This window comes from Zeus faber (assembly GCF_960531495.2).
Source record: "Zeus faber genome assembly, chromosome: 7".
Taxonomy (NCBI): Eukaryota; Metazoa; Chordata; class Actinopteri; order Zeiformes; family Zeidae; genus Zeus; species Zeus faber.
The window spans coordinates 22529380-22550905 of record NC_137203.1 but is presented as its reverse complement, the minus strand read 5'-3'; the positions used below and the strand labels follow the sequence as shown (position 1 = coordinate 22550905).

At 43.4% G+C, this 21526-nt stretch overlaps 4 protein-coding genes across 5 annotated transcripts; 1 reads left to right on the top strand and 3 right to left on the bottom strand.

The window, feature by feature from the left end:
- Positions 1–74: 74 nt before the first annotated feature.
- polr3d (polymerase (RNA) III (DNA directed) polypeptide D) lies at positions 75–5067 on the bottom strand. Its single transcript, XM_080003371.1, has 9 exons — positions 4961–5067; positions 3915–4092; positions 3367–3410; positions 3099–3256; positions 2857–2981; positions 2596–2755; positions 2206–2453; positions 1969–2121; positions 75–477 (listed from the first exon to the last, which is right to left on the bottom strand). The coding sequence occupies exons 2-9, from the start codon at positions 4074–4076 to the stop codon at positions 361–363; spliced, it is 1167 nt and encodes a 388-aa protein (XP_079859497.1). The 5' UTR covers positions 4077–4092; positions 4961–5067; the 3' UTR covers positions 75–360.
- Positions 5068–7991: 2924 nt separating this feature from the next.
- Positions 7992–13040, top strand: phyhip (phytanoyl-CoA 2-hydroxylase interacting protein; the record flags this gene model as incomplete). Its single annotated transcript, XM_080004075.1, has 5 exons — positions 7992–8140; positions 10170–10349; positions 11773–11947; positions 12287–12404; positions 12494–13040. The coding sequence occupies exons 2-5, from the start codon at positions 10182–10184 to the stop codon at positions 13038–13040; spliced, it is 1008 nt and encodes a 335-aa protein (XP_079860201.1). The 5' UTR covers positions 7992–8140; positions 10170–10181.
- A 994-nt stretch (positions 13041–14034) lies between these two features.
- ppp1r3c2b (protein phosphatase 1 regulatory subunit 3C2, duplicate b) lies at positions 14035–15725 on the bottom strand. The gene is made up of 3 exons (XM_080004585.1): positions 15691–15725; positions 15451–15530; positions 14035–15190 (listed from the first exon to the last, which is right to left on the bottom strand). Exons 2-3 carry the CDS (start codon positions 15510–15512, stop codon positions 14341–14343), a joined length of 912 nt encoding a protein of 303 aa, XP_079860711.1. The 5' UTR covers positions 15513–15530; positions 15691–15725; the 3' UTR covers positions 14035–14340.
- On the bottom strand, positions 15541–19906 carry gins4 (GINS complex subunit 4 (Sld5 homolog)). 2 transcript variants are annotated; one of them, XR_013844261.1, is made up of 9 exons: positions 19807–19906; positions 19615–19701; positions 18943–19056; positions 18759–18856; positions 18561–18649; positions 18349–18439; positions 17829–17933; positions 17380–17639; positions 15541–16233 (listed from the first exon to the last, which is right to left on the bottom strand). XR_013844261.1 is itself a non-coding variant. In XM_080004586.1 (8 exons), exons 1-7 carry the CDS (start codon positions 19888–19890, stop codon positions 17837–17839), a joined length of 660 nt encoding a protein of 219 aa, XP_079860712.1. In that variant the 5' UTR covers positions 19891–19906; the 3' UTR covers positions 16973–17639; positions 17829–17836. The 2 variants fall into 2 exon arrangements, 1 of the variants encoding a protein (XP_079860712.1); XM_080004586.1 differs by lacking the exon at positions 15541–16233 and having other exon boundaries at positions 16973–17639.
- Positions 19907–21526: the final 1620 nt, after the last annotated feature.

Genomic DNA, 21526 nt, shown 5'->3' with positions numbered 1-21526 from the left:
AATTAAGGTGACATGCTTCAGGATGACAAAATAGGTTTATTAACACATTTACATCAATGTACAACAATGGCCGTTGTTTGTGTCTTGCGGTGTTCAAATAAGCAATGGTCAAATTTGGCAGATCAGTTAATGTCATGAGGTATTCTGCCATGAAATAAATAACAATAAGAAAAATATAAAAAGGAAGATTTTTTTTCTTATATAATTACAAATAAATTTCGATTCACCATTTTTCTTATAGCCCACTCAAATAAACTGCGGAAGCCCAAACCACAGCCACTACCTTTTGTAGTGGCAGTGTAGTAGTTATAGTAGCACAACACCTGGCCAGGGCTCTGCCCTGCCTCATTCAGCTGGATATCAAGCACTGCTCTCCAGTAGTGCCTCAAAGTCGGGGGAACAAACCATTTTGTGCTGGATGTGTCCCAATACAGTCATATCACCCGTCCGGCCTTCAGAGCCAATAGACACCAGTTCCTGTGGGAACAAGAAAAGAGAATTGTGTCAAAATGTTATTTTTCTTTGAGGAAGAGATGTACACTACCAGTATGGAATGAATTCTGTCCCAATACAAATGGGAAACAAAGAAAAAACACAAATAAATACAAAGATCCACAAATTTGCATTAATCAGAATCAGAATCAGAAATACTTTAATAATTAAGATGAAAAACAAAACAAAACGAAATTAACACATTTCTCCATCCACAAATAATGTATTCCTTGTGTAAACCATTTTAAAAACAAAGTAAATAATTTGTGATGAAATATATTTTCATATGTTTTTAATCAGTTGGAACTAACCTAAACCTATGTTGAGGAGGGATGCGTTTGCAGTTTGATTTGTGTTTTGTGATGGGGGAGGTTGGGGAGTTGGAGCGGATGCATGGAGTGGATCCCGGAGTGGGTGTCACTGTGGCGGACAAAGTTGTAAACTAAATTATAAATTACTAACTGTGTCTTTTGGAAATGTGCAGGCATCACAAATATGAAACTGAAAAGCATAATCTTGGGATCCAGGATCCGGTTAAGGATCCAGCCCAACCCTCACAGTTAGAGTCCACTCCACTGCAGATACCACTCCATGTATCTTCACCAACCCAACCAACACCGCTTTGCTGACGTGATACTGTATGTGCATCTCAAAATACGAAGACAGACAGATCCACACGGGAAGCATTTAAATGTGTTTAGGCATTTAAAAGTTGTAAGCGATAAAAGCGTATCAGAATCAGGCTTTATTGAATTTGAATCTGGTTCTCAGTTTCATTCATTCTCTAATTTCATTCAGAACATACAGTAAAAAGTAAGAAGTACAAAAAAAAAAAAAAAAAAAAAAAAAAAGGGGGAAACCCAAACGTTTAGGTAAAATGTTTACACTCAGTAGGATATAATCACAGTATTGACAGAGTGTGAAACGGGCAAGCTGCATATTCTGTGCAAGTTATAATTACAAATAAATAAATAAATACATATTGAAATATGTGAGCAATGTCATCTAGCAGCAGATTCGGGGGCTCTGCAACAGGATGTGGTCAAACAATCTTTACACAACTTGCCAGAGGAGCCCATAACCAAGGCCGAACGGCACAATTTGACACTGGAATGGTCGCTTCATGTGTGTGCGTGATGTAGCCTACACGTCAATTTGGGAGGGGAAAATAATGGCTCCAGCTCACATCATAAAAATAGAAACTGGCGTCTATTGCCTCATACTAGGGACCTAGGTGAGCAAAATAGCATTACACGGTCTCCATAGCGACAGCTGCTTCTCTCCGTCACACAAACAGATGCAATGCCTCCTCAGTGGCTTGAATGTAAAAATAAATAACTAGTGCGCACACACACACACACACACACACACACACACACACACACACACACACACACACACACACACACACACACACACACACACACACACACACACACACACACACAAACAAACACAAACTCTGCAGTCATTTACCTGGAGGAAGGCACATGATGTTCCCAAAGACACATCCAGTGTGATGTGTCCTAGTATGAGCTGAACACGACCAGATTTCCGCACCAGCATCTTTCCCACAAGACCTTCCCGCAGATTATTCAGGCTGCAGCTGTTTTCCTCCTCTGGCTCCTCCTATCATGCAATGGATGATTACAGTTTGTATGTATACTAACGGAAAGTAATTTCACATTAATAGATGACGGACAATATCTTCACCTGAGTTTCTGTTTTGAGCAGCACAGACTGGCCATCTGCCGACTGTACCTCTGTCTTCACCGGTCGGGCCTCTATGGTTGGAGGCTGACCCGGCAGGGAGTCGGGTAGCTGCATGAAGAACAGCTCCTCTCCTTTGCTCAGACTCCACCTGTGCAGAAGCTCAGGCAGAACTTCGGGCTCCGGGAGCGGAGGTGGCCGGAAAGCAGCCTCTACCTTCTTAATATCAACCTCGTCTGGTTCCTGTTTCACTGAGGGGGCGATTAACCGACATACAGAAACAGTTCTGGTTAAATCTATGCTTGAGGCGCATCTTAATCTGCTTTCACCTGTTTTAATAAAAGGACAATATACTGTACTATTGACATTCATTATTCTTGAAGTGGCTGCTACCTTTGACTGCGGGTTCAATGACATCGCAGTCCTCTTCGACATTTTCTTCTTTCGGAACAGTGGCGCTAAACTCCTCTTTAAATCCCCACCCTGACACAGCGAGGGGAAGCTGGACAGGACAGCTCCTCTCTTCACTCCGCAAAAAAGGATCGTCTATGAACTGTATGGAGGCAACCAGAGAAAAACGTGTGACTGAGATTAGGGCAACCCATTTTTCCAGCACCGAAAGAAAGATTTTCCAGGTGGGAACAAGAGACTCACATTGTCTCGTTCCAGCTTGCGCAGAATCTCTTTGGTTTCCTCCTCCGTCTCCCGCTTCTCTTTTTTAATGTTTATTATAGGCGAGGGACCCACACTGGGGGCATCTCTCTCACTTTCATAGGAACCTGCACAAAAGAAGGCAGTGGTGATGAATCCCATCACATTGCACAAGGAAAGACATCAACTATGACAACAGTGTGCAGTATCACTAGGTAACCAGATCGATTAGTTCCAAGTCTAACCTCTCTTTTTCATCATCGCGTCCGCGGGTCCCTGTTCAAAGATTGAGTGGGACTGGATGACCTCTGGACGACCCCGGCCCCTGCCTCTGTCTCCCCGACCCCGACCCCCACGGCCTCCATCCCTCCTGTCTCTCCTTTGGTCACCGTCAACTTTAGATCTGTACATCGCAAACAATTTTGGAGGCGACAATCAGAAAAGAAAGTCCTTACAGCTTGATCAATCGTTTTTTCTAAATCATTTTTTTCTGCAATCAGAAATTGAACTTACTCGTCTTTGACCTTACGGCCAATAATGTTGGGCGCAAAGGTTTTCTGGAAAACAAAAAGGATGCTTTATAAGGGACAGGAAAACATTAATACACAAAAAGCCTACACTGCTCGATAATAAACACAGAATGACTATTCTGCAGTTAATACATTTCTCCCGTCACAGCACAATGAAATGGTGCATATAACCACTGTTTGTATAAAAAAAAGGCTTAATTGATTTTCTATAATAATGACAATTATTGTTAGGTATAATGTTTTCTAAAACTCAATATAGTTTCTTAGTTTACATTTTTACATTTATGCACTTTTTAGTTTGTGGAACTAAAGATCTTTATTTTAACCCCCTGAAAATAAGGTTTAATAAGTGCTGAATTTTAAACGTTTGCTATTTAGAAACAGTGCAAGACACAAAGTAAATTCAAAGAGAAGAGAATTTTTGATCCAGAGAAGATTCCTCTTTTAAGTTTTGACTGCATTCCGCAGATTGGGCTCCAGTAATCCAAATAAGCAGCCCAACATGAGACCGCTTATTTTCTTCCATCTCACCTTCTTCACTCCCCCCAGGGTGAGGTCCCTGGAGCGCATCGTGGGAAGGCGGCCAGGAGAAATTGCCGCTGGAATTCGACGGCCCATTGTCAGCCCCCTACCACCGCCTCCAGGTGCACGCGTGTCTTTCCTGGTGGCGTCGCCGGAGCCTGAATCTGCCATCCTGAATGGGAGTAAACTGGGTACACAAGGGACAGGAAGACTTCACGTGGGTGACTAAGTAACTTATTTTTTCACTTTGGGCAGTTTGGAAGTATACGGCGGGGCGATATATATCAATGTAATATTGTGATGGACTAGATATCTAGATATTGTCTGAGATTTTGGTTTTCGTAATATCGTGACATAGCTAAATGTTGTCTTTCAGGCTGCAGTACAGTAAAACAACAATATTTTCTGCATGTCAGACTGTTCTGGCAGTTGTAATAAATGCCTCTACCTGCTTGGTCATAACATCCACATTACTCACTAATGATTGTTTCTCACAAATCTCTTGTGTGTAAATAGCTCATTGAAACACTGAGTGTCAACTTATTGCCAACACAGCAAAGTGGAGGTGGGTGATTCCAGGTTCAGAGTTCATTGTACGTCTTTCGACATGTCGATCCAGATTGTGGACCCAAAACACTGGGGAAGACTTTGTATCATGAACCTTGAACCCGGAAGTCCAAGATGGCTTCCAATGCCGCCCCATTGCTTGTTTTAATATTTTTGCCTCATCACCATCACCACTGTCAGAACCACATGAAAGCGCCCCATTGCTCACCGGACGAAAGTGTCAAGAATTAGAAAGAGCTGGTAGTTAAATAAAAAAAAATAATATATATATATATATATATATATATATATATATATATATATATATATATAATTACAGAATAACAACGTTAAATCTTGTTTGTTTTAATGTTATCATCGAAGCCACCCTTCGAACCAACACTTAAAACAACAAAACTCCTATGGCCACACCGAACCAAGCCCGCAGAGCAGAAATGTGTTGTCAACGCTCAAATAACGACATGAAAGCATATTCACAGAAATATTACCCGTTTCTTCCTCGAGAGTTCGGGGAAGGCCGACGTCGGTAAAAGTGAACTCGCCGTGCGCTCACGCCGCCCGACACAGCACGCCGCGCGCCGCCATGACGCTTCCTGTGCGTGACGTCATGGCGCGCGTTGAAGCGGATCAGCGCTGCGCGCGGTGCGCAGCGCGCTCGTCTGCGTCACGCTGTGTCGCAACATCGTAACCCGGATTGAGCGTTCTCGGGGAGTCGAGGTTCGGCCAGCGGTTCGCCCTTTACGGTAGTCCTAAAATTCCCCCAAAAAAAAAAAAAATCCCCCCAAAAAAATAAGGATCTTGGCGAAACTTCCCAAAATTCTGTTTCCCTTTCATGTAATGCTCAGAAACATACCATAATTGGAGTGAGAATGGAATAATGCAGTTAGTAAAGTCAATTATAGAGTACCGGTAAATTGTATTGCATATGAATATAATTAAAGGTGTAGGACTTACAGAACAGACTTGTCAGAAATGGAATATAATATTAATAAGTATGTTTTGGTGAGTGTCTAATCCCATGAAAATAAGAATCGTTGCGTTGGCGTTACCTTAGAATGAGCTGTATACCTATAGCTACATAGGGAGCGGGTACACTTTCTACACTAGTCCAGAATGGACAAACCAAACACTGGCTCTGGACAAGGACCCAGTTTGTTGCAACCTGCAACCTCACCGCGAGACGCCACGGAAACACACTGCACCTCTAAATACGTTTGATAACCTTATTATAATTCTAATGAAATACTTAACTGTATTTTGAATGTGTGTTTTACGTTTATTCCGAAAAGCTGTTCAAATGTCCCCGTAGGAAAATCTGGTCATTTCTTGAAGGGGTGGAACTTCCTGCTAACTTTGATCCTGTAAAGCAAAATATTGCAAGGGTGCAATGTTTAGTCGTCTGTCATCAGCATTACTTGGGGAAAGCTGTTCAAAATGAGCTAACTGCAGCAAAGAGTGGCAGCCAAATACTTCTCAATAATATTAGATTGCACCCCCAGATTTGAGACACCAAGAACAAATGCCTGCAATCATTGGAACAGTCATTTTAAATGACATGCCAGAGATCGAGGAACTGGTATTTATTTATCTATTTGTTTGTTTGTTTATTTGTTTATTTATATTAAAAAAAAACAAAAAAAACGTTCTTTTTTAACCTGTGCTGTCAGCATGCTTGGCATACAACACAGAGGATTTGTATGCCATTGCATCTTTGACAGAGTTAGTCTGCAAGTGGAGTTCAACTTCTCAACCTGCAATGCAACTCTTTATTCATTCTTTAAGAGAGAGAGAGAGAGAGAAAGAGAGGTTTTTATTACACAGACCCACCACCAATGCCCCTCTTTGGAGAACGATCTGACCATGTTTTGGTCTTTAAGCAACTATGGATGGAACCAGGAGGGTGTTGGGGGTGTGTGCGCGTGCCTGTGATGAGTCCGCCTGTATATGTGTGTGTGTGTGTGTGTGTGTGTGTGTGTGTGTGTGTGTGTGTGTGTGTGTGTGTATGTGTGGGAGTTATTGTTTAGAGTTCCGAAGTCTTGACTGCCGGGACAGATTTTGCTGGGTAGGGGTTCAATTATGCTGGGGGGGGGGGACATTTTCAAGATCTGGCCTAGGGCCCAACAGACCCACTGCTGGCCCTGCATGTGAGGCTACACAAGACGATTAGGTATGCTTCTTGTTTAATTTCACACCGCGTTAAATGTTAATGCAAATATGGATATGGAAATATGGAAAATAACCTTTCTGCCTTTTGCTGCTTTCTGCTTTCACCTTCATGGCGACCTTGTGTCTGTCACATCATGTCTAATGATGAATAATTTCATTTGAATTAACCTTTGAGGAAAAACGGCCTAGCTGTAAAAGAAGCATTGCAATTTCTCTTGGTCCACTTTACATGGACCAGACCGGTCCATGCCTGAACCATCGCTCAGCCTCTGCAAAGTAAATGTCTTTGTCAAACTTTTGGCACAAATATAAAATATGATCTCATCAACCCGGAGGTACATGTGCAAACCTCAAAAACATCCCAAAATATGTTCAGTAGTCCTTTAATCTCATATCCGCCTATATTCTGTGACACTATGCATTTTGAAGAGCTAGATTAGAGAACCACTAATCTGGAAGGGGTCTTTCTTAATCTCTTGTGTAATCCTGATGAAATGGTTTATTTTTACATGGAGTTTGAACCAGTCAAAACACACAGAAACAGAAACACACTTCTCCGTGAAATGTAACGGGCGGGGGGAAAACAATCTGCTTACTGTTGGCTCCTCTAACGCATTGCAGCCGTTGCCCCCATACAGCCATGGGCAGAGGCCCAGCGGAGTGAGCCCATATGGTGTAACATTTGGTACATGTGCATTTCTCTGAGTCCCTAATGATGGAGTGTATAACCCGCTGGGGGGATCTCCCGTCACATCCCCTCTTTCCATTGGACCGGACAGGATGAAATGGTTCACCGCCACGGTCCATAATGTCCATAAAATGTCCATAATAATAACTCACCAAGTCCCAGTTGGAGGAGCCGCTTCGTGTTACCTCTGTCATGAGCTGTCTGTAAGTGCTTGTGGATCCAACGCCCCAGGCGGGTGTAGTGGGCAGTGATGTGTGGGGTTTGACTGTTAAGGATGCGATGTCCAGTCGTGCATACTGTATGTGCATGAGTCAGTCATTCACCACGGCTGCACTGCAGTTAAAAAAAAAAAAAAAAAAAAAAAAAAAAAGAATCCCGATTTGTTCGCATTCATTTTTTTCTTGTCCATTTCAAATCACTGTGTACAGCTGCACGGGAGACGAGTAAACATCACAGTCAAGAGCCAAGAGCAAAAACTGAGATTGGGAGGGAGGTGGGGGGTTGAGTGCGCGCACACACACACACACACACACACACACACACACACACACACACACACACACACACACACACACACACACACACACACACACACACACACACACACACACACACACAGAAAGAGAGAGAGAGAGAGAGGGAGAGAGAGGGGGGGCAAAGGAGCTCGGGACAGAGATGAGGCTGTGTGTTTGTTTCACCTCCTAATCGCTTCTCCTCGGGGAGCTGTCATCGGCTGCAGTACAAAGAGAAGAGGAAGATCATACGTCTCGGCTCTCCTCCTTTCCTCCCATCACACTTTCTCAACCTCGTACAAGTAAGAGATTACCGTCCGTTCCGTTGAAACGTACCTGCTAATGAATGGCTGAAGTACTCAAGGAATAAATATTGAATTCACTTTCAGTCGTTTTATGTCTTATTTGATGATTTGCTTACCTGCCTTGTGATTATCTTCCCAATTTCTGATTCATTTCTCGAATATCATCCATTGTATGCCAAATGCTTGAGTTGAATTATTTTTGGGTGAGGAGGCTCATGCCTTTCTGTTGCTATACACATGTATCAATGCATGACATGAGATTCCCTGCCATCCTCTCTCAGCCAATAATGATGTTGCATGAGCGACCATGTGCAGAACATAGTAAACAGCGTTACTTCTGTAATTAAAGATGCAGTTGATGAATAACTCATGAGATGTATCGCACTAGATTAGGCTTGAATTAAAGTCCACGAAGCCTATCGAATATAAAGCAGATTGCAATCTTATATCTCAATAATTGCCACAATCATTTCAGTTCGGTTCGCTGTCAAACTCGATTGGACGGTGCCCTAGAGATAATTTGCTCGCAGGGTTTCTCCGAATTATGTATAATTGAGGTGAGACGTGCTGCAACTGAAACGCGATTCTTGCCTTTGAAGCGTTTTTGCGCACGTCCCGGCTAAAAGTGGAACACGGCATGGAGATGGGGAGCTTTGATGGTCTTCCTTTGAGAGGTTCTTCTTGCCCCAAATTCGAGACACCAAGATGAGAAATGAGGACAGCAGCTGGGAAGGAGAATTGTGGGGAGTGTGTGTGTGTGTGTCTATGTGTGTGTGTGTGTGTGTGTGTGTGTGTGTGTGTGTGTGTGTGCGTGCGTGTGCGATGGCACGGCTCCTGCTCTTCTTGGCCCCGGTGTGTTAACGAGCTAGTGAACGCATTTCACAGTTGACAGGCTTTTAATGAGCTGCTGCAGCCCCTCACACCTCGCCTCAGACCACGCCACCGGGCGTTGGCCATCCATGTGTGATGCGGCATGGAGCCTAAATAAACTCTTATTTACCGCTTTGTTTCGTACTTTTCTCGAGGAGTGTGTTCGCGGACACTTCCCACGACACGCGTTCGCTGTGCGTGGGCTCGTAATGAGGAAACCCGCCGTGTGTTGTGCTGTTTGCAGTGGGGAATTCTGCGACTCAGAAAAAAATAGGGTCGGAAAAATTGGACCATAGAATCTGATATCATCACAAAGAACTCTGGGAGAGGGAGATCAAAACCAACTTTGGAGGGCTCGGTGTGCACCTTGTCCCCGGAGCAAAAGACGATGGCCAGGAATTACACCTTGGAGAAGCCATCCATTTAGGAGAGGGAAGGTGACAGCTAATCAAACTCAATACCCCCGCCCATAGATTATGGCCGGTCCGGTGCTACTGAAGGTTGCGTGCACCGGTCAGTCGTCCATCACCCGTCGCCGATGAACCACTAGACTGTCCGCCTCCGCGGCCAGACTCCATTCGACACCGACCCAGAAATAAAAGGGAGCGAGAGAGAGAGAGAGAGGGAGAGAGAGAGAGAGGGAGAGAGAGAGAGAGATTTGCGGATTTTCCATCCGGTTATCGCGGTAACCATTAATTGGCAAGAAGTTCAGGGCCATGCCTTTGTTTGTGATGCCTCTTATTTTAGTGTCACAGATGAGGATCAAGAGATTAGTGTCAAGTGATTTAGTAATGGAGAGCACGGAACCGCGTTACAAGGAGACTGTTGTCGGTGGGTTATGAAATGCGGTAGATGGTAGATGGGATGCTAGTCAGTTGGCTGGGAGCGTAGGCAGCCCAGTTGTTTGTTGTCGGGCGGTGAAATGTCAACAGATGACCAGCGAGGGGAGGAGGCGTGGGGGTATAAAAAGCTGGTACATGATCTGGCCCTTTGATAAAAGGTTAATTGGATTCAGTTTGAATCGTTACGTAATTCTCGTCCTGTAGCTCACCATCAACCCTGTGCGATACTGTTTAATCTCCCTTAACAGACGCTGCTGTTCTCAAGGAAAAGACCTACGTTTGATTATTTTCCCCTTTTCCTCTTCATTTAACAGCTTCTCACAGACATGGAGGCCCCTCTTTGCACGCCCCACAACATACAGATCTGCGAGGTGACCTGCGACTCCTTCCGCATCATGTGGGACATGCCCTCCGGGGACACCGCCAGGGCCACGCACTTCTTCATAGACCTGAGTCGAAAGGAGAGCCGAGACCCCAACCGCTTCAAGCACAGGGTGCGATGGCGCCGCGACTGCTGTGCTCTTGCTGCCTAAATGCATCAGACAAAATGAATCTGCATCGCTCCGAAACCAGGGAATAGTGTCGGCGCCCTTGCAGTCGCTTCCGATACAGCCGGAGAGCAAGGCGCGCGCAGTCAACAGCTTCAGGCCACTGACTCACCCATTCATTGTTTTTGCCTCAGAGACCAAAAGAAAAAAACAAAAAAAAAAAAGCAACCTGACACACCCTCACACAAATGTTTTCATCTTAATTCTTTCCACAAGGTCAATGCACATCAATCTGTGTGAATCCAAATTGAATTCTCAACGCCTTCAGCTGCGTTGAGAAAAGCACTGTGTAGCGATATATTTCAATGCCTTTCAATGCCATGGATCATATTTCTCAAAATCCTCTGTTTGTTTGATCTACAATAGGGTTCGTCAATAGGATTGGCATACATTTTTACGACTTAATTTAAAAGCTTTCATAAGCAGCATCGTGAGTATATAAGTATTCTCACCTTCAAGGGGACCTATTATGCTTTTCCTTTTTATCGGTCATATATATAATGTTACAATGTCGGATGTTCATATTAGATGTGGAAAGTGTTCAATAATGAGCTAAAACAATGACAAAGTAATCGCTGTGAACAAAACACTCAGGCATCTGAGCGACCTGAACGATCGTTTGTTTTTTTTCTTCCACTCTCTGCACGAGCTGACGTCAGCTCATCATGGATTTCTTGATATGGTCATCTGCTCCATGCGATCCGCTGTGCGTTTCTCCAAACAGAACCGATAAAAAAATAGTGGGTTTTTTTTAATTGTAGATGCATTTATTTCATTCTATTTTATTTAGAACAAAATATTTTATTCTATTCAGTCCGGCATTAGACTGAATTTATTTCAGTCAGTACTCCCCGTATTAAACCTTCCTTTATTTGATATGTGACAGTAATCGTTGCCGATAATTGCCTCTAACATTCAAAAGGTGAGGAAATGTGCAGGCACTCTCTGGTTTAGTATTGTACTGCCTTCTCTCCCTCGCTGTGATCAGCAAAGTAAAGCAAGTTGCATCAGCAATGTTGCCATGGATATATAGTCCTCAGAGCCGGTCGTAATTAGCTATGCCTCTTAGAGGCCACGACCAAAACAAAGCTTCTGGTTTGATTTCTCGCACAATGGCTGCGGCTTGAAAAGGAACGGAAATCGTGTAAAATAAGGTTTTGTGGAGAAATAGTTATCTTAAAAAATCATTTCATTTTGCCAAAGTATGTGAACCACAGGAAATGAAATATTTTCTTTTGCGTGTTGTACAGTGCCCTCTTATTGTATCGGCATATTTGCTAGACTAATTGTATTTGCAAGCGATCGTTAAGCCAAGCTCCATCATTCGATCGATGAAAACCGACATTCACGCGACTGTTCTGATCGTCAGGATGTGCCGACCAAGCTGGTGGCGAAAGCCGTGCCTCTTCCGATGGCAGTGAGAGGACACTGGTTCCTGAGCCCACGGACAGAGTACTGCGTTGCTGTCCAAACGGCGGTTCGACAGCCAGACGGCGAATACCTGGTGTCGGAGTGGAGCCAAGTGGTGGAGTTTTGCACAGGAGGTAGGACAAGGCCCTGCTCGTGTGACATTAATTGGGTCCACTGTGGGCTACGGGTGTTTAAACAGGCAGTTTAGGCTGGGAGGGGCAAACAGGCGAATCCGTCCACAGGCAACCTTCAATTGTCATTAGTTTAAACATCAATCAGGAACCAGCCTCGCTTCATTCAGCCGGATCACAACTGGTAGAAATATAGAGTTCCTCCGCTTCCTATGCACACAAGGCTAATCCAAAATCTTTTGGAATACAGATTGACAATTCTTTGTTCTCAATAACAAGCTGTGCATAACAGTATCCTTTCAGTAACGGCGCAATAATAAGAAATTTGACCAACTTTTTCAGATTATGCCATGGAACATCTCCAACAGCTCCTCGACAAAGCCAAGGGCTCTGCGGGAAGATTGTTGAAGTTCTCTGTGTTTTATCGCAACCAGCAGCCAGAATACTTCCAACATGTCAGGTCAGTGCATCGTTTAATTGAACACAAAAATACCCCTTGGTTAATGGCAAGTTGAAATTCTACTCTTCTCCCTCTTGTCATTTGATTAGAACTGTGTGTGAAGGACTCATGCAGCCATCTCTGAAAGACAACAGCGGGAGCCATGGATCTCCCATAAACGGCAAACTGCACGGCGTGTTCCTCAGCTGCAACACGGAGTTCGACACAGGACTCCCCCCGAAAGACTCTCCCTACGGCCCTCTGCGCTTTCAGATCCCAGCCGGACACCTTCTGAACGCCAACACGTGCCTGTATTTCGCCGACTTCTACTGTATGTACACAGCGTACCACTACGTGGTGCTGGTGCTGGCTCCCGCCGGCTCAGAGGGGGACAACTTCTGCCGCAGCCGGCTGCCCGCGCTGGAACTCTCCTCAAACCCCTTCTTGACTTACACCCTGCCCGCCGGGCCGGGGGTCGCGCCGCTCTTTTGCCACGCTAGCGACGTCATCCTAGAAGTGCTCTTCACCGAGCCCCTCCATCTGGAGAAGGGCACCGTGGAACAGATCAGCGGGCACCACCAGCTCATGAGTCTGACCACGGCCAATGCCAAGAAGGATCCCAGCTGCAAAGTGTGCAACATCAGCGTTGGCCGCTGATGTTTAGCTTCAGATAAATACTGGTGAGGGGTTGGACACACTGCGGGTCGCTCGGCGCACACCTGGGACAGCGTCTCAATGCCTGTGTGCATGTTTCCCTTTAGCCCTGACTCAAGACTCTGACTGCGGGGTCCTGTGTCGCCGCTACCTATGCCCCCCCCCCCTTTCTGTCCAGAATAGTAGCTATTAGATAGTCGATGTTTACATTGTGTGATACAGAGCTCCATTCTACATCCTACCACTGGAATCAAGTGTCTGAGTGTGACCCTTGGAAAAAGGGTCGTTTTAAGAAACAATGCCCCGATGTCATTTCTGCTTACCATGTCTTTTGATCATCTTTAATCATTTGAATTATTTTTTTTGTCTTTGTGAATTTGAGTATTCTGTGTTACTGTACTTTTGGTTTTTGAGATGATTTGTTTGTGTCTCCTTTGTTTCTTTTGAAAGATTAAAATGTTACAACTGTTTACAGGATATCGTCGTGAATGGGTCTTACCCGTCGGAATGACTGAGCGATTGTATTTTCTCCATTCCGCTGCCTTTATTTACTTTTGGGGACTAAACACATTCTGTAGTAACAAGGGTTTTGGGTTCGGAGGACGGTCATGAGACAGGAAGTAAAGGTTCGTGTGAAACAGCGCTCTTGCATCGTTGCAGAAAATTTAGGTGCAATCTGCCGTCGAAAACATGGCCCCCTGAATCTTTATTTCAGCTTGTGAAGTGAACGGCCTCAGTTCTCTAAACACTGCTGAACTTAAATTACACCCGCCCCACCCACACACCCACCCCACCCACACACACCCCATCTCTCCCTCCACGGGCATCTCTTTTTCTCTGTCTAGTAATCCATGACCCATATAAAAAGCTCTTAAAAATGCCTGAAGAGAATGGAATCCCCCCCGTCCGATGCCCAAAAGTAGGACATTTATCTGGGCACTTATTCACTCTAAAATTTGAAATACACAAGATTGAATGTTACAGTAGACGCTGAAGATACATTAAAAAAACAATTTAAGAAAATATACTTCAAGCATGTACAAAACACAAAGACATGTTGTATGGATTACAGCAGTTACAATAGAGCAGATGGCTCAACATTTAGGCAAATTGAAACGAAACTCTATAGGATAAGCAGGCTACACGGTGAATCTTTCTTGAGGTTTTTGGTATCAAATATGAATCAAAGCAAATGTCCTTTTCACGTGGCAAATTCTCTTAATCTGGTTTGGAATTGAACAAAAAACGGGACTAAAAAGAAAAGGTCGAGAGAAGTTGTTTGGATTTGGCAGGGTACAACCTTTCATTTGAAGTCTTGGCACAGATGGGAACTTACACAGACGGTGATGCTGTAATTCTGCCCGTTGTTATTGTCCCAAAAAGGCACGCTGTGCCCAGCAGGCAAATAACTTAAACAGAACTCTATCTTCCTTTTGGCATCGAGCACTTTGGGAATAGAAACGTAAAATTCAAAGACATCAGTCTGTGGCCCCCCATAGCGTTTCTCTAAGTAGGCACAGGACGCATCTGTATAGCTCTGCCAGGAGTCAAAGGTGATGCGCACACGAACATCCTTCTGAAAGCCAAGATTCCTCACACGGACCATACCCTGGAGGGCCAGCCCGGTCAGGCTGCAGCTCTCCAGAGCGACCATGTTCTCTGCCAGTTTGCTGCGGAGAGCCTGGAAGTCTGCAGACGGCTGCGGGAAGTCCAGTTTGAGCTGAGTTCCCGGGCAGCAGGTGCTGACCGTGCAGCTGTAGCCGTCCTCTTTCATGGCTCCTAGCTCTTGGAGTGAAGGCAGCGGGCCGAGGTCCGAATAGTCTTCTGCCTCGGAGAACTCTCGCACCGCTGTTAGAGACCATCCTTTTGAGTCGGCGAACACCACGCATTTGTTTTTGATCGGCACCAGGTCGTCATAGTAGTTCTCGTCGTGCAAAAAACAAGGCATCGGAGGGGTAGCAAACCCCCTGGTTAGAATGTCTGACGGTACCCCATCTGAACCCGTCGACCGGATGCACGGACGCCTAGGCTTCAAGATAGGAACCCAGACGTGAGGACACAGTTCCTTGCGTTGGTTCAAGCACAGCCTGACCGCTATCTCCACAAGACCAGCAGACTGGGCCATCGACCCGAGGCCAAACATTGGCATGTCCCTTTGAAGAAATGAGGGGTCAATGAAGAATAAATTATAGCGGTTTTAGCCCATAACTAAAATTCAAGATTCAAAAGGTTCATTTGTCACATACATATACATGCGTTCATACATATACGCAATGAAATGTCATATCTATGAACGTATGTATATGTATGTGACAAATAAACCTCTTGAATCTTGAAAATAGAGGATAGACTGGCATTTCGGTTCAATTGCTACTTTTACTTGCACTGTATGACCATCAGAACACTTTCTTACGTTGTACTGGTCATCTCCATGTTGTTATTACGGTGCTGAGACACAGAGCTACAGCCCTCCATATCAGGTTGGAGAATCACCTACAAAATAAATACAACTTTTGACAGGAATCATGTGTGACAGAGTGCAAAGTTCTGAGTTCCCCTTATTATAACACATTGAATTGTAATTCAGCATATGTATAAAAGCTGTCGTGCTACAATTACATACTCAGAAAGAAAGATATATAGTTTTACTTACATTAAACAACACATACACCCAACATTTGCAAGATGGTGCTCTGCTTGTGCACACACCCAGCGCAGTGCACTATTTATACAACCTCAGCCACCATACTCCACCCTCTGTACTCTACCGACCAATCAGATGAATTGGATTTACATTGTTAATAGTTTCAAATTACTATCCATTCCCAATATTGTGCAGACAATATTTATTTTTACTTTTTTTTTTTTGGTTATAATTTTTGTTTTAGGCTGTATCCAGACTAATATGACATATTTTAAGTCTACACAGGTCAATGGTAGTGCAGCTGCAGGGAAGCCCACAAAGGCTGAAATAGCCTCTGTGGCAGTGACGCCTTTATAGAAAGTATTTCTGTTGCGCCCCCGGCTCCGTTACAGGCCCGACCCCTGGTCCCAATGACTCCTGGGCCGTGATCCAAGTGTTTGCTGCGCTTGGCTTCTCTCCTGAAGGAATCTCTGTTTCCACAGGCCTCTTGCTGCACGCCTGTTTAACACTGAGGAGTGCTGTGTTACACCACACCCTTGCCAAGTCAGACACCTGACAGATGGAGGGAATCCATTTTAGTGCACAGTTTCTATCCCAGTGCATGCATCTCAAAACGAAAAAAAAACAGGGTTGCGTAAGACAATCCCACTAGTCCTACACGGGGCATACACCTAAAGCTGTAAATACCAGGCAGTGTGCATTTACTTCCAACTCAAAAAAGCTTAATAACAGCTCAACAAAATCTTCAGTCACTGTGGATTTTCTCACATGCATTTAAAAACAATTTTAACACACCAGCATCTCAGTTAGGGCATTGATATGAATAATGAAGTCTGACTAATTGGCTTCTATTTTTGTCCAGTGAGCATGGTGCTCCCACATAATGACAGAGTGATGACAGGCGACAGCGTTTTGCACACTGACCCTAATGTCGCTCGCTTGTTATTTCCCAAAGCTTGTAAATGCATTAGCGGAAAATACAATAAGGATTGAACGCGATCCTGTTATGTAACAGTGCAATTATCCAAATTACATCTCAGAGGGACTATGCTGCAGAGGTTGTAATAATTTTAGGGCAAGATCCAGTAATTTACACTTATAATTCACATCCCCAATAAAATGTTCTGTTTCAAGAGAAAGGGCAATATTGTAATATTGTGTATTTGCTCCACAGGGATCAGTTACTGACAGTGATAAATCTGTGGATGAAGGACAAAATGTAGGTATATAAACAGTAGCAGCATCCATTCTATTATTGGAGGTGAGAGAGCATTGCCTACAGCGGTAGTTCTAGCCCTGACGTGAAAATATGCTGACCAGACATGACATGGATTTCCTGGTTGATGCATGCAAGTTCACACGTACGCAGTGAGGAAGTGAGCGTCATGCCCTGTGACTGAACTGATGCAATTACAACTTCCAGTAGTAGCTTGTAGATTGTTATTGAGAAACATTAAGAAGAAAAAAGAAAGAAAACAGAAAAAGACCCACAACTCAGTCATTCGGACATAGCGAATGAAGAGACACCCAATTCTACGTTATAAAATGATGTATCATCAATAAAACAAGAAAAATAAACATGAGCTCAATGCGAACAATTCCATTTACAGTCCATTACTCTTCAGGAATGTTAACACTTCAGGTCAGATTATGAAGGAAAAAATGTATTCGCTACCAAAGACACTTATATATGCTTACATAACACCAGCTGTGAATCTCATTCTCTTTTCACCACAAATGTCTCGTTGTCCGTGCAACACAGGAGCCAACAGTCCCGGTAGCAAAGAGAAGCAGATTCCGCGGACAGCCGCGTGTTCCATAATTTCCAGAGATTATCTGTCCAGTTTTAGCTCTCTGATGTTGAGAAAGTGTCCATTCCTCATTGGCCCAATGTCATGACGACAGGCATTCATCTCCACGATAGGCTTGAGTAAAATATATTCACACGCAATAATGCCCTAAAAAAAATAAAAACAAAAACAAATAACTTATTTTAATAAAACAGAGCTATGTATTCATGTGGTTATATTACAAGCTAAACAAAGGTAAACCAAACTCTTAAATGCAACCTATCTCAAATTGGCAGATTTTGATGTGAGGTGCATGCAGTCACTAGACACGACCGTACATCGACGACTGTAACCTACCTTCACAGTTAAATTAACTGTACGGCTCCACTTGAAACAAGCGGGGCTATAGTTCGATAGCGCATGAGATGCTGAGAGCCTTCTTCAAGATCCACAACGTACTCTCTGGAAGGGGTCACACAGTCAGCATGTGTTGAGTGTCAGCATGTGAAGACTGCCCCCTAATGGATCTAGATCAGGGGTGTCTAACATGCAGTCGGCAGTCCAATCCAGCCCGCAGGATGATTACATGTTTATTCAATGTATTTTTTTTTTTTTTAAACAAAGATTAAAGTCAAATCCACTTTGTAGTTACTTTCTGGTGTGGAATTCAATTCTTACTCAATCGCCCCAATCAAAGGGAATACAAATTCAACTTATACTGTTTGGAACTTTATAAGTAGGCTGCATTGGGCATGTGCAGGTGCATTTGGAGCACGTCACACGTTATTTAGACCAATGCAGTGAACCGCTAATATGTGTTTAATACCCGTGACCTAGATAGCAGAGAGAAACAAAATGGCGAAATAATTTATTGAACCTCTGCTCGTCCGTCTCAGGCTCCACCATGATGTTGTCCTGTCTCTCCTTCACTCGCAGAAACACAAAGGAGTCCAGCCAGGGCTCAGGAACTGAGAACACACAGAGCACCTTAATGAGTGGGTGATTGGAAACAGTTTTAATCCGATAAATAGAAATACTGTGACGTAACTAAAAAGACTAAAATCTAGAGAAAGTATCAGAATTCCTCACCTGCTTTCAGCATGTCCACTGACTGCAGGTTGGGGGGCATGTGTCTCAGAGCCACAGCCTTCAGGTAGGTTTCTGTGTTAGTAAGGTACCTGTGCGCCACATAGACAAGGGTTTTGGGATGAGTGTCAAGAAATCATTGCGTATGGGAAAAGCAAAACACTTAAATTGTAAAGCTTATTATATTCCAGTTATAATTACTCTTTGGCAAAATCAAACTCCTGAGGTGAAAGGAATGACGGATCCCCATCTGCTCTGGACTTCTCTTTCTGGAGGACATGCGGGAAGAACTTCTCGATCTGAACACGAACAACAAATCGTTTGAAAAATCTTGCGGCCAGTCTGATGAAGGACATGAACAAGTGGTGTTGTTGTCGTTGTCTACCTTGTGTAGGCGGGAGCGCAGATAGCTGCTGAGGACAAAGCGGATCCTGTCGATCTCCATGCGATGGATGCTGGCCTTCATGTCCCCTTTCCTCACATGTTGCAGATTGGCTTCCTGTCACCATCACAAATCACCATCACACATTTTGGGCAACGGGATTGAGCGATAAATGCTTGGTATACACCAAAGGACTCGTGCAAAGATTTTCAAGTCACAGACAAACTGCCAAGGTCTCAAGAGAATCACAAGGAAATCTCTTGTCTTAAGGGTCACAAAGGGTGTGCTTCAGTCACAAGATGGTCAGACACTCTTCGGAGACCGGCGGTGTTTTGATATTTTCTCGAATTCTGGCTCTCATAGTATGTGTGATCCCCTGTTTTCGCTGTTCTTGTTAAATACTACCATCCCTGCTGCAACAATAACTTCACACAAGATATGACACACATTCCAGTGTTTCAAGCTCTACATGTTTACAAAGTAAATAGTATATACTATTGTGATTTTATTTTCAGAGTAGCATATCAAATAGACGATTGAAGTCAAATAAAGCAAATATTATTTGTCATATAGGTAAACGCAGAAAGCTGTGCACAACAAAACTAAGTCAGAACAAAATCTATAATCAAAACAGGCAAAAAAATAGGAGGGTTTTCGTTCTATTTTTTTAATTACCATATGAGTGAGCTGCTCCATCACACACTCGACCATCTCCGATCTGTTCTCCAGTAACTCCGGGGAAAACTTTTCATTGAGCCAGGCCTGCGACGGGGTCATAGAAAGCACTTTAGTGGGACCGTGTTCATCTCCCACGCAGCTAAACAAGCTAAACCAACACAAGCTAGCAGGGTGTCAACGTCACGTTACTTCTTCCAGTTTGGCGATCAGCTCCGCCGGGGTCAGAACGTCTTCCTGGGTGTCGCTGCCGTCGTCCGACAGCGCGTCCGACATGATTCAACTGAGGAAAAACGCTTTCAAACGAACGCCAGAAAGCCAACAGGTCGCCGATGAGGATTTGATTCAAACTGGTATCACAACATCGCTCTGCACAGTCCCTGTCGCGGTTCCGTGTTATGGCCGGGTTCGCGCCACAGGCACTGTGATCTCGCGAGAATCAAAATCCGCAAGTATGCGCATGTATAGTCGTCCGCGTGGCGGAAGAGGGAAATAATAATAAAAATAATAACAATAATAATAATAATATTTATAATTGTTATTATTATTATTGATAATATATAATTATTTATTTATTTATTTATTTATTTATTTATTTATTTATTTATTTATTTATTTTATTTTTTTTATTTATTTATTTATTTATTTATTTATTTATTTATTTATTTATTTATTTGTTTGTTTGTTTGTTTGTTTATTTGTTTATTTATTTATCTGTCTAGTTTTTTATTTTATTTTATCATTATTATTATTTTTATTATTATTATTATTATTATTATTATTATTATTATTATTATTATTATTATTATTATAACAATAATTGTAATATAATAACAATGATAACAATAATAGACGTAAGCTAAATAAACACACTCATTATACTGCGTTCCATTGACGCAGGAGCTGGGAAAAAATACAATCTTCTCTTTGGAAAAGGGGCAAATGAACGACCTAAATGGTCGTTCATTGTCGGAATTCCAGCTTGGAATTCCGGTGCATTAAATATCAGGAGAGCCGGTTAATGGTAAAAGCTTAATTTCCTTGAGCTTTGACGTTTTGAAGTGTACTGGAAAGGGACAAAGTGCAAGCAGCCAGGGGAGCCCATCTTGGTACTGTCACATAAAAAAAAAAAGTTGGATAAAAAAAAAGTCTTCCTTGGTTCCAGTACTTTGGAGTTAATACTATTATTATAATAATATTATCTTCCTTGGTTCCAGTTCCTTGGAGTTAATAATATTAACTCCAAAGACCTGGAACCAAAGAAGACTTTATTTCCCCCCCCGAGTGTCTACAAATATAGTTTCAGGAAGCCAAATCAGTACTTAAAAAAAAAAATCCCTTATGAGCGAAAAGCCTTTTTTAGTAGCCAACACAACTCAAATTCTGATATGACCATTTCAGATTCAGTTTGAATGCACGTAGGACACGTGTAACCTGTTCTTACGTTATTCTTCTCAACCTTAATTCAGAGATGGAGTCATCTCTGATGGAAGGTTTCAGCTTCCAGGTGACTGCAGACCAAGGGACCAAGTAGCTAAATACAGCGATGGCCTCTCTCTGCTCCACTGTGTTTCGGGCTGAACCTTCTCTTACACACAACCTTTTTCGCAACTGTTCTCATGGTAATTTCACACGGAGAGCAGAGCACTCACCGCCGTCCGTCGTGTGGATGGAGGGTTCGGGAGTCTCTGATGAAATGGGACGGACCTGACGGCAATCTTCATAGTAAAACTGACTTAAACAACGTAACGGCCGAGACGCTGAAAAACCCCCGAAATATGCTTCACCCACAGCCAATGCATTGGCCAGCATGAACACGTATGGAGTAAAACTAGCCACTGCGTTTGGGCTGAAACCCAAACGCAGTGGCGAATATGGCCTCCTGCAGCAGAAAGATTCTCTTTTTAATCCG

Excerpts from the sequence above, each read along its gene's own strand:
- polr3d (XM_080003371.1), bottom strand. The coding sequence starts at position 4,076 with ATGGCAGATTCAGGCTCCGGCGACGCCACCAGGAAAGACACGCGTGCA. Across the intron at positions 2,982-3,098 it reads CGCGATGATGAAAAAGAGAG|GTTCCTATGAAAGTGAGAGA; the intron begins GTTAGACTTGGA and ends TCTTTTGTGCAG. Across the intron at positions 2,122-2,205 it reads TGCTCAAAACAGAAACTCAG|GAGGAGCCAGAGGAGGAAAA; the intron begins GTGAAGATATTG and ends ATTGCATGATAG.
- ppp1r3c2b (XM_080004585.1), bottom strand. The coding sequence starts at position 15,512 with ATGGAGGGCTGTAGCTCTGTGTCTCAGCACCGTAATAACAACATGGAG. Across the intron at positions 15,191-15,450 it reads ATGGAGATGACCAGTACAAC|GGACATGCCAATGTTTGGCC; the intron begins GTAAGAAAGTGT and ends ATTTCTTCAAAG.
- gins4 (XM_080004586.1), bottom strand. The coding sequence starts at position 19,890 with ATGTCGGACGCGCTGTCGGACGACGGCAGCGACACCCAGGAAGACGTT. Across the intron at positions 19,057-19,614 it reads TGGAGCAGCTCACTCATATG|GAAGCCAATCTGCAACATGT; the intron begins GTAATTAAAAAA and ends TGATGGTGACAG. Across the intron at positions 18,650-18,758 it reads GAGTTTGATTTTGCCAAAGA|GTACCTTACTAACACAGAAA; the intron begins GTAATTATAACT and ends TGTGGCGCACAG.